The following is a 12,345-nucleotide window of genomic DNA, read 5'->3' as shown; positions in this document are numbered from 1 at the left end:
AACAGCAACATTTAGGGCTTGAAATAAGAACTCTAATGTAGTACAAATTACAAGGGTTGTTGTGAGATTAATTCCAATATCAAAGAACTCAATGGTTTCAAAACTGTTGTGATGGAAAGAAATAAGATAAGTATTTTTTTGACATTGGTTTTTTGTCAAATACTGAATTTAAAATAAAATAGAATAATTGAATTAAAATCTCTCTGGTTTTTGAGCCTCTAATGTAGCAATGGGTAGATTAAAAACGAGAAAACCTCAAAGTATGCATGTGTTGACAACAACAGAACAACTTTAGTTATATTAAAGACTAAAAGATATATATGGCATCAGGAATTATATAATAAAACATCTTATATATGCAGAGTTCATCATTGCACCTTTACAAAGTGATAGAATATCGAATAATGACATTTCTGATTGACAATCATGTCACTAAGAAACACAGGTGATGAAGTGATAATGTTAAATGATGATGTACTCACCTGCCCTCAGAAGATGGACATCCAGCACCTGTCTAGTCTAATCTGGCAACCTCCTCACGGCAGTGTCCCATCCAGCAGGGGACCATCCACAGAGCGGTGGTGATGGAGGGAGTAAAAAAGGAGGCAGAGGTGGTGATCGTTGATGACTGGAGCGGAACGTCGTTAGAGGAGTCTGACGTCCAGGTACAGAAAGGCTCCTCTTGTCCAATTCCACGTCCAAAAATGAGCAATAGCAATCCAGAGTTTTGTGTTGGATATTTAATAAAGAAATACTGTAAGAAGAGTGTGTTGCCTCAAAAGCTCCTGCTGGAGCTGTGGAAAGAGCTGAGCCCAAAAGAGGCAGGTGCGAACTTTACCTGGGTTAGTGTTCAACTTAATCTGAGATCTGTGTTTGAGGAAAGAGGGTAGGTGAGGTGGGAGGTGGGGGGGGAGTTGAAGCTGAGGGGAGGGACAGTATGAGAATCCAAGGAAGAGAAGAAGAGTGAAAACACAGCAATTTATGAAAAGGAGTCAGAGATGAGGAAATGTTTTAAATTCAGAAGAAGAGGAATGCTTTGCACAAAGAGAGTACTCAAGTCTTTCTGGCAGGATCTGTCATTAACAGCTGCAATGGGCCAAATGATGATAAAACTGAAATTTGGGGGGGAAACACTGTGGCTTTTATCCTTTTGTAACAATAACGCCTAAATCTCAAGAAGCATTTAAATATATTTCTAAAAACTGAAGCCTTTTCGCCGTATTTGAATCCTTTTAACCTCACCAAGTGTTAAATAAATTTGTTAAGGTGACGCGGTCAGGCCAATCCATTCAGCTGTGGTAGAGTTCACCCAGGACATTCAACGCTCGGGTCAACTGAAGCACACAAACTCACCAAAGTAGTGCTGTCTCGCTCTGGGGCATTTATGGACAAAACAGCAGAAACACACAGCCTGAAAGCTTTTCAAGCTCGGCGATAGGTAGAGTTACAGAATTAACATGAGTCACTTTGGAAACTCTGTGTACCCCCTTTTTTTTTTTAATTAGGACCAGCCTCATTTACAAGGCTTCACAAGACACTTCATTACTATAGATGCTGGAGAGATAGTGGGGGGGAAATCTCAGGTGGATCCACGCTGATAGAGTCTGGGAAGGAGAGGGCAGTCAGTTGGGTCTTTGTTGAAGTTGGACAGTGGAAGTAATTGGAGAGGCAGGGAGCACGATGTGTGAAAGGCTGCAGGTCTGAGGGCAAGCCCCAAGTTCCCATTAAGCAGCACCAAGGCTCTCTGTGCGGGCCTCTTTTATACCTCCCACGCCTTGTTGTGTAAATGGTCACATACTCTTAACCGACCTGTGAAAGAGAGCGACGCACAAAGAGGGACAAAAAAAAGCAACAGTTACAGGTGACCTGCTGGGTCGGCGAGAGCTTCCTGATCTACGATACGTGTTTCGGGAAATGTTGAGGACGAAGAAGCGGGCGGACGCCGATGATGGGCTGATACACGTGATTTCTCGCACTTGTGCTTTCCTGTTCACTGTGAGTCAGGACAGCTGATTGGGAAATTGAAACCTGGGTTGTCAAGTTTGATGAGTCCGATGTGGATCACTTGACATGAGTCATCACCTGACTCAATTGACATTCAAATTTGGTATTTAAATCTTGATCAAAGAAGCATTGACCAAGTCAATATAGCTACACATACTGAAAGGTCATTCCCTCAGCTGTAGACAGGTGGATTACTTTGATGACAATGCACATCTACTTCTTTCCATAGTTTCCTGACAGACCTCCCTACGTCACATCATGAACACATTAACAGCCAAACATGGTGAGCAAAGAGCAGCCCCCTTTGTGGAGTTCTAGCTCCTGACTGGAACTTTCAAAATTGTTTGGATAAAACTGGGGAAGCAGCATCAAACGTTTCTCTGCGGCAGAACGGCACTGTGTGGGAACAGGGTCAAAGTATCCAGCATCACAGGTTCTGGAGACTCCGTCAAGCCTAACTTTCACAAAGAAGGTCCTGGACTGGATACCAGTTGAGCTCTGTTTGGCGGTCACCTAATCCTTGGAGAGGGCCACTCTGAGTCGACCCCCGATGCCCAGCGGTTGGCTTTGCCCTGCCCTGCCCTCCTCCCCTTCCTTTCCATTCATAACGTTGAACCTCCTTCCAGTAACCCAAACCTTCTTGCCCCAATGCCTCCCTCACCTCAGCAAACAATAGGCCTCGTTCAGCCCCTCTGCCCACAATCCCACTTCATAATGCAATGGGGCAGATCAGAGTACCGACTGCGCAGCCAGGTCGTCTTTGTGCACGAAGGTGCGAGGTGCGACTGGCGAATTCAACTGCGTCCAACTTCCAAATACAGTCTGACGTAGGATTAACGAACATGTCCAAACTCAGAGGCAACAGCTGGGCTATGGCCATTTTCTTGGAACGCCATGTTGTTGCTGAAACAGAGAGACCTTTGAGGCTACTTTATGCCCCAGTGATCAAAACACAAACGCCTAATGCAACCTATTTATTTATGATGACCATCTACAGTGTCTCCATTGGGACCAGTTTCTGTCAAACAACCCTAACAGAACAATTAAATTAGCTTACTTGGTGAATTTGCTTACTATTTAGTGGTCGTTCTAAATGTAAATGGATTTCCGTAAAATAAAAGTCAATCCATTCAATAGTTCCAGTTTGACTAAGCTCAGCTCACAAGGGTCTTTTGAATTTTCCAATAGATGTAGACAATTCATTCTGATACAAACAGTGCCCAGACAATGATACAAGAAGGCTCCTGTCCAATTGTTGACATGAGGATATTACCTCAAAGCAAACTTTGACCTATTGGTGGATACTCACTAAAATCCAAAACAGTCAATCCACTGGTGGTCTTACATGCTAGAGAAACACAACACCACATATTCCAAGTTAGAAAGAAGGATCCAAATCTATAGAGTTCTTCCGTGTTACACATATCAAGATTAAGAGTAACTGTGAACAGCATATTGGCGCTCAAGAGCTGCTACAGGCGAAGAATACCAACAAGCACCAATGTGACTGAACGGTCTATTGGGCTACTTGGCTCCAAAACTCTGAGAGCGAGTTCTGCTTGTGACGCTGCGTTAAGGAGTCGGTGGCATAGATAACAATGGATTAGAGCCATGCTGCTGGAAGAGATGGAGGGGGGGGGGGGGGAGTCGAGGGAATGCCCCCAGAAACACAACACCGCCTGACACGTATGGAATGGACTCTTTGCAGCGAGCCCGAAAACGTGGCTGCCAGAAAGAGAGAAGATCCACGGAATCTCAACCTTCTCCACAGCCAAGCATTCAGTCTGTGAAACAGAGCTGTGCGTGCTGCTGGTCATGTGTTCACTCCACCTGCAAGACGACTGAGTCTGTCACCGAGTAAGCCCTCTTCACATGGCTCGTCTTTCCATCGGGCCACTGAAATGGTTTGTCAGGAAAACACTACACTTAAACACAAAACTACCAACTCATCTAGAGCAGTGATTCCCAGGGGTTGGGATGCACAGAAACAAATGAGTGGAATTTGTCCAAGCCCTTTTCCACTATGGTCCCGGCCCGCTAAATTCAGACATTTCCCTGGTAGTTGTTGGCGATTCACCCAGGTTTTGAGAATTGTTAAGTCTTTTTAACTGATCTACAGTTCGGCATTGTTCGGCTTGATTCTTGTTTTGTCCGTCTCCTGTGACGACACTACAGCTACTATAAAGTGTAAAAAGCGAGGCGAGACAAGCCCATGGAAACACGCCATTTGTTTTAAATAAATAAATAATTTGTTAGCCAATTCAAAAGTATATTAGATGTTATAGATATGGCTGTAAAATTGTGATTTTGGTCACTAGTTTGCCATCTTAAAAATGTGGGTCACCACATACAAAGGTTGATAAATAATGATCTAGAATGTTTCTCTAAGTGACATCGACTCAACTTTACCAAGTTCGGTATCAGGCACGTGGTTCTCCAATACTTTATTGTACCTCCTCGACGTGGGCGGGGTCTTCGTAGCACAAAAAAGGCAGAGACGCTGTTTTAATCGCAACACAAACCGGCTCCGTCCAGCTCCTCTGATGGATCCTCTCATCGGCCACCAAACACAGGACTGACGACATACTGAGAAACAAAAAGACAGGAGCTGACAGGGTTAATAATGAGCATTGTGTGAAATCGTTTGACAAAGACTTGAATGCAACGGACATTTGCTTAAATTCCAAAAGGTACACAATTTGAGTTTTAAGCAAAAATACCTTGGAACAAGCAGAAATCATTGCGTGTGATTTACCTGCTTTACCTATAAAAGCACAAAACTGGAATCACCTGGAATAATTATTATAATTTATTTCTTCAAGAGCAGTGAAAGCATAATTTATACAGTTGAGGTTGGAAATGGCACAATGTCAAGAAAGCAAAGCAGACTTTACCATTAAAAATGTCCACGTACACATGAGAAAATGTGAATATAAATAAAGACACAATATACCAAACATCACATGGCAAAGTGGATTAGCAACTGTTTTTATATATTTTTCTTTAGAAGGAATAATAATAATCTTTGTATTTGGTATTACCGAAGGATAGAGGCGAGAATGAACCAAGCACCAACATTTTTTTTTTTTTTAAACGTCAAAACTACAAATGTCCATACACACCTTTGTTTCCCTGAAATGACACATCTCACACACACACACACTTAAACACCAGATACATGCAAACCAACAACACCCCATAATTTCCCATGTATCCACTCTGTCATATTAGAATATTATAATGCAATGGAGTCAGGACAGAAAAAAAATCATCTCCAGTTATCAACTACAAAAGTCCGTCAGAAGCATGATCGAGTCTCACAATGATTTCACTTTTTTTGATAATACAAGTCACAGTGGGGACACGTTAAAGCTCCACTGAGTGCTGCACACATCTCTGCATGCATCGAAACACCATCAAAATACATTTAATTTAGCGAATAAAGCTACAAAGCCCTCACAAAAAATACTTGTGGCTTGCAGCTTTCAGTTTTGCGGAAGAGAACGGGGCTAGATTTGATGAAGAGCATTGTTTGACATTGGCTTATTTACCACTCAGCAATGACACATTGAGAGGAGGTTCGGAGAAGTAGAAAAGTGGTTTATTCCACATGGCGACAGGCTTTTGTTTCCACTATTTCCCGCCTGCGTGGAGACAAAAACCTGCACGAGGCAGCGGCGACGACGACCACGTAGGTTCAGAGCTGTAGTAAATGACACACCTGCAGTCCAGCTTACACCACACACAGAAACTATGACAAATATCTCCAGAAAACCACAATAACGACAAGCTTTACTACACTTTCCACACATGCAGCAAAGTTGGGAGTGCTGCTGGGTGTCATAAAAACTCCTTCATACTTAGTGTATAATCTTGGTTTGCTGAGTCACTGCAGACAGCAAGGTTTTCAAACAGTCGTGGCCAAATCAAAAGTTCATGACCCCATAACCTGTGAAACAGCAGACACACTTGAAGTGTCAGGTTTGTGGGACTCATGTTAAGGCCAGAGTGAGTCAGGCAAGAGAACCCATTCTAACCTAAAGGCAGCGGAAGTGTCCGTGACACCGTGGCAGGTGTGCGGTTACCACACCGACTCAGCTGCCTCGGCTGAGCTGCTCCGTTCATGAACTGCAGAACCAGAAGAACAGATCACCAATCTGTCAGCCATGAGCTCCATGTCATTCCAAACATGCTGCATCTGAGCATCACCTTAAAGGTTGTTAAGAGTCATGAGGAAAAAAACTCATCTCTCAGCCTAATAATGGTGCGCTTACAAACAGCAAACCTAAGGCTCAACTTTAGATATGTATATGGAAACATACGGCGCTTCCTATCTAGAGTAACGAGGGACACATTTCAGCAATGGTAGAACTTTGTGAGTTGGTAAGAAACTCAAGAAAACATAATTATTTTGCCTCTTTCTTCACAAAGAAAAATCTCTTGTAGAAAGACGTATTCAAGTTTGTGGGCAGTGACGGTTACGTCATTCAAAAATGGAAGTATTTCGTTTCCTATGTAAAAGACAGCACAAACGAGCCTCGACTCCACTTTGCTTAAAGTTTAGAAAAATCGCAGCCTGACGTGAAAATGTAAAAAACATACATTATTATCACGTCTACACGTCATTATATATGTGAAGCGATCGCGACACAAATTCTTAGCAACATCAAAAATCCAAAAGAAATCTTTGTGGTTAGTCAATTCAGATTGGCCGTAAACATTATGGTTTGTCTTTTACCGCTACTCTATTAAAATAAATAGTGAGAAAATCCATGCATCTTGCCAGTGTTCTGTAAAATATTAGATTATTTTGCTTGATAGGACTGGTGGAGACTGGGGTCGGGGTTTAGGGGACGGACAACTGTTTTGGGTCAATTTTAATTGACGAACACCAATTATAAAGTGGCTTCGACGTGCAATTTGTGCGGTAAATTATTATCCGGGTTGGTGTCATGCACCACATCTGTTTTTTTTTTGCATAACAAACGTCATAAATGAGATGTAAACCACTTAAAAGTGAGAAATATAACTCCTACCGTATGTGCAAATATACTAGTGTGTAAAATGTGTTTGTGACGATGGGAACGCAAACATCCTTTACATTCAAGGCTGGAGTTGAATCTCTTAAAAAGGGCTCGACTCAGATATGCGAGGAGCTGCAGCGGCTTTTGTCTTTCGGCACGACCAGGATCTCATCTCCGTCTCGAATCCTGTAGGAGTGCAGAGCCCGGGTGCCGCTCTTCATCTCCTCGGGTCCCACCATAGAACACATCTCCCGATCGATGAAGAAGAGCCTGATCCCGTTGTTGGGCAGCTGCAGCAGAGCTCTGAGCTGTTTCCTCAGCTCCGCCACCGTGTGGTCCAAGTGGAGGCTCACCGCCACCACGCGGTCGCCCCAACGGACGTCCACCACGGTGCAGCCAGGGCGCAGGTCCACGTCTGCCAACGGGGCCAGGTGACCGTACTTGGATACAAGCGAGTGGTACCTGGGTGAAAGCAGAGCCAGTTGTGTCAAGAAAATCTGTTAAATCTAATGGCGTCAACGTTATCGCTCATTAACGCGTGGCTTGTTTACATGACGACTGATTGAAAAAAGACGCATGTGATGTCCTGACTCCCGATCTCTGTCTCTAAAGTAACGCCAAACTTCAAAAACAGAGACAAACGCAAACATGACGTGACGCACGCCATAATCCAGTCAGTCGTCATGGAAACGTGTCATAGGTTAACAAAAAAACTCTTCTTTTCGTTTCATGTTCCCTTACCCTAAATTTCTGTGTTTAAAAATCATCACACAAACAAAAAGGTGGCTGAAAATGTACATGCTTATTTAATAGGCAAAGAACCCCTGAGTTCTCTGCCTCCTCCTTGCCGTGAGAAAGCTCCCGGGCATCTCAGGGGAATGCGTGTTTGAGATAAGGACCCAGGAACGATTAAGTCAAATCCGGGAGAAAAAGACCTGTGCTTTCAAAGCTCCAGTACCAGCTGCACCAATCCCTGCCCAAAACGTCTCCACAAAGACGTCCCCTCCCGTCTCCCGGCCTGAGGTTTGTGGCCAAAACTTGCGGTCCACCCTGGGAATTCTCCTCTCAGGCCACAATGCACAAAGTGCCATTCTAGCAAAAGCCATTTCGCTAAAAAGGCCTCATTTAAGGCGGTAAGCACAGAATAATGGGGCAAATAAAGCTGCAGGTGATAACAAGACACCATTCCCGTTGTCTTTTTAAGCATCGTTCGATAATGGACTAAAGGTGAAGGAGGACAAAAACAGGTTTTGGAGTCGATTCAGAAGCTTTCCAGCACAGACTTCTCTCTCTGTGTTTCATCTCTCATTTCTACGTGAAAGATGACCTGCATTATAAAGTTAAAATGCTGATTTACCCTCTCTCTCTTCCCAGAATGGACCTCGACATCACCTGTTCCCTTTCCAGACCCTCTCTCCACTTATTTAACTGGATACACTGACTCTCAGATTTCCTCCTCAAGCCAGTCCTCTCTGTCCTTTGCAACTAATACTTCCTGTCCACACAAGTCCCACAACCTCTACCTCTTTCCTAGATTATCCACAATTCTGCGTCCAAATTTTTTAAACAGACCACGGAAGGTATATCAGTCTTGATATAGGTTTTAGACTTTAAGCTGCCGTTACAGTTTCTCAAAGCTAACGTCAGATGTGTTCACCTGAGAAGCTGTGACCCACCCCGCAGTGCTCTGATCTCTGAGGGCAGCAAGGCCACGGCGCCATCCGAAAAGGGAAAGCCGATAGCGGTGTGTTCACTGCTTACCAAGCGTGTCCGACACCCGTATAACACCCACATGCAGCCATGGCGATCCCCAACCTAAGACCTTCACTGGGAATGTGGCCCCGAGCCAAGACCACGAATATAACATTCGCCAATGCGGGGGAAAGAATTTTAGACATGGAGATGGACTGTTGGCTAATAAGAAACATATATAACTTGATATATTCACGATCTAAAGAAAACTTTGTCTTCACCATAAGACTTGAGCGTCAATCTCAATCAATCTCTCATCTCAAAGTTTGAAATAAAACAAGAGTATGTGAATATATATATATGTAAAAGAAAAAATCTACCTGCTACTTCATGTATCGGTTTTCCAATCAGAGAATTCCCCGCACAAAGGAGTCATTGAGCAGCGAGAGACTGGCAGCATTGTCTCCCAAAGGTTAGCTCCCCCCCCCCCCCCCCCAGTCAGTGACTACACCTTCCTTCACAAATCCCTCCCCTACATTCTGCACAGGTTAAGTGGAATGTGGTTTTTGTCGAGCGAGGACAATTATATAAACACCGTCCCGTCCCCGGGCCCTACGAGGAGACTGCGCCCTGTTGTATTTGTATATGTTTACCTCGGGGGAAGCTCCTCTTGTGGACAGTCCTGGTAGTACCTGATGAAGAACCTCTCGGCAGCTTCTCTGTCTTCCTTCGACACCTCTCCCCCGTTCAGCACCATGACGGACGGCAGCCTGCGGGCAATGGCAACGCCATTACAAACATTAGGCACCTTTTAACGTGTAGTCAAATACAGCACAGTTAGCATGAATGTAAAAACAAACAGGTGACTGGTTTGTATGTTTAGCTTGATGTTTAGCTAGATGTTTACGTTATGTTTAGCTCGATGTTTACGTTATGTTTAGCTCGATGTTTATGTTATGTTTAGCTCGATGTTTACGTTATGTTTAGCTCGATGTTTACGTTATGTTTAGCTAGATGTTTACGTTATGTTTAGCTCGATGTTTACGTTATGTTTAGCTCGATGTTTACGTTATGTTTAGCTAGATGTTTGCGTTATGTTTAGCTTGATGTTTAGGCTATGTTTAGCTCGATGTTTATGCTATGTTTAGCTAGAGCGACGCTGTACAGTAGAAAAGTAAAATATAAAATATTACTATAATATTCCCACAATCCCTAACCTTTACTTTCCCAGATTATCCACAATCCATGCATGTGTCGAGTCAACAAAATGGAGGGAAATGTCGTTCTGTAGACCTAAATCTGGCTCGATAATAGCTTTAATTTCCTTCACGAGGATAAATAAAGGTGCATTTCATCTGTTCATATGCTTCAATACTTATCTCACAAATTTTTAAATTTTCTGTGGCTGATGACGCATGATGAAGTATTTGGCACATGTGTGACGTTTGAGAGGTGCAAAACCTTTTAAAATCTGATCTGAATTCAATCAGATGTTGAACAATGTGGCTTGTAATCTGAATGTAGTCACAGTCTGTGAACCCTGATCCAATCTACAACAAGCTGGAAGTTTAATCGGATTTTAAAAAATCAAGAACAAATTGGAAAGAAGACGAGTGACGAGGAGAAACAACACAAATGGATCACAAACAGCACTGAGAGGTCGATTTGTAGACGTGGAAACGCGATTCCCAGTGTTTCTTCTACGGTGAATTTTCATGATGAATCAGCGCCTCCTTCTGGCAAAAGAGTGGCAGGATTTGTTCCCCTAGTTTCTGGATACTCGGCATGTGGGAAGGTCAACCGCACAATTCTAAAAGTCGTGAACTTGTCTATTCAGATTCATCTATACAGCATATAGGGTGTGTTTGTCTTTTGACTCACTGTGCTAAAAGGAGGCTATGTCTCTCATGGTCGCTGTACGGCTGCAATAAAGGAATCCCCTTGGCTTTGACTTCCTCCAGCTTTGGGAAGAAATTCAGCCTTTCAATGTCCTCCCATTTACTCAGCCCTGAATAACAGAATATCACAGAAATTAATAATTGCACAACGACAGGTGCACATTCTTCAGTGTGGCTCTCAGACCTGAGTTGCTGAGGTTGATGCTGCGCAGGTTGGGGAAAAGGCGCTGCAGCGTTTCCTGAGAGTCTCCCACAGTGTCAATGTTGTTGTTGGCCAACACCAACGTCCTCAGACACGGGAACATCAGGCCAAACTTCCTCACTTCCGTCCAGTCCTGCAGCAGGTTGTCTGAAATGTGCAGCAGGCGTAACGACGGACAGGACGTCTGGGATTCTGACACAGTGTTGTACTGATTCAGGCACAGGAAAAGCTCCTCCAGCCTGGAAGACGAGGTTCAGACAACTGAGTACGTTTGAGGAAAAGCACAGTCGATAAGTCGTAAGTTGTACGGTAATGTTTTTGTAAATCCCTGTAAAGCAAACGCAGAGATTCTCCTCTTCAGACAGGAGTAAAACATACAACCTTTTTCTCTTTAACCTTTTGTTCAGGATTTCTAAAAATATGTTTTGATGATGCACCTCCTCCTCAAACACTGTAACGACACAAAAAGTCTCAGTGCGCTTTCTCAGCAGTTTAACTGTTGACTCGTGAGTAATTCCTGCACCTGCTCCTACACTACAGTCTTTAGTTAGCCAGCTGAGACATCCTCAACATGAACATGTGTCTTACATCGATGCAAAAACCTGCGGAAAAGCTGAAAATGAGGAAATTAAGTAGAAAAGTAGACTCCTGCTGTGGGGCTGCAGTACCACTGATAGAGAAAGAGAGAGACAGAGAGCAGGGCTGTCGCTAAACCAGCTCTGTGATTGTGTACAGTACGTCATTAACTGACGCCAAAGACAAACAGCAACATTTACATTGATTATCACGATCAGAACAGCGAGCATCGGCGTGTTCATTTCTAAAAAAGCGACCGGACGGCAAACTTTTCCGCAATTCTTTCACTCACTCGGACGCGTGTCGCGTCAGCGTGTGCACCGTCTCCCAGCTGACGCGCGTGTTGATCAGGACGAGCTGCCGCACCCGGGAGAAGATGTCGGCCATGCTGGGCTCCAGCTCCACGCCACTCAGTGGGTTCATGCTCAGGTTGAGGAAGTCCAGGTGGGGAATGTTGGAGACAATGGAGCAGATCTGGCAACACAGACAACACACAATAACACATGGAGTTGCGTTTTAGACTTTATTTTGAATGAATTTACTTGACTTTTTCGACTTGAATGGAGAGTTTTTGAAGTGGGTTTGTATGAGGTACTTCTACATGAGCTGGTTCTGTAATATTTAGCTCAGTGTCAACAGTGCAAGCCTGTTGTTTTGATCAGGTCCGGCTTCACCAACATTATGTGCCTACAACAGTGAGCTCAGCTGACTATAAATATACTGGATGACCAGGTTTTTTTGGCCATATTCCACGATGACAAAGCCAGCAGAGAATCTATCAGATGAGCTGGAGAATACCAACTAACACATCAATACAAGATCTCTGTGAAATATTTATGCAAATATAGACTCAAATAAATGCTGTGGCATTGCTTCAGGCCCCAAACTTTACCTCGGCCTTAATTCTATATTCAAATATACAATTTTTACTTTCCAATCCATGCTCACG

General features: G+C 43.7%; 1 protein-coding gene across 1 annotated transcript in view; it reads right to left on the bottom strand.

The window, feature by feature from the left end:
• tecta (tectorin alpha) overlaps positions 1-12,345 on the bottom strand; it is a 33,822-nt gene that overhangs the window by 17,321 nt on the left and 4,156 nt on the right. Inside the window, exons 6-9 of the mRNA XM_083889274.1 lie at positions 11,689-11,870; positions 10,803-11,059; positions 10,602-10,728; positions 9,374-9,490 (exon numbers count right to left, since the gene is read on the bottom strand). Coding sequence (XP_083745400.1) covers positions 9,374-9,490; positions 10,602-10,728; positions 10,803-11,059; positions 11,689-11,870 — 683 coding nt within the window. The remainder of the gene's footprint in view (positions 1-9,373; positions 9,491-10,601; positions 10,729-10,802; positions 11,060-11,688; positions 11,871-12,345) is intronic.

The sequence above is a fragment of the Microchirus variegatus genome (genome assembly GCF_963457635.1).
Source record: "Microchirus variegatus genome assembly, chromosome: 5".
Classification (NCBI taxonomy): domain Eukaryota; kingdom Metazoa; phylum Chordata; class Actinopteri; order Pleuronectiformes; family Soleidae; genus Microchirus; species Microchirus variegatus.
This window is presented reverse-complemented; position numbering and strand designations above follow the sequence as displayed.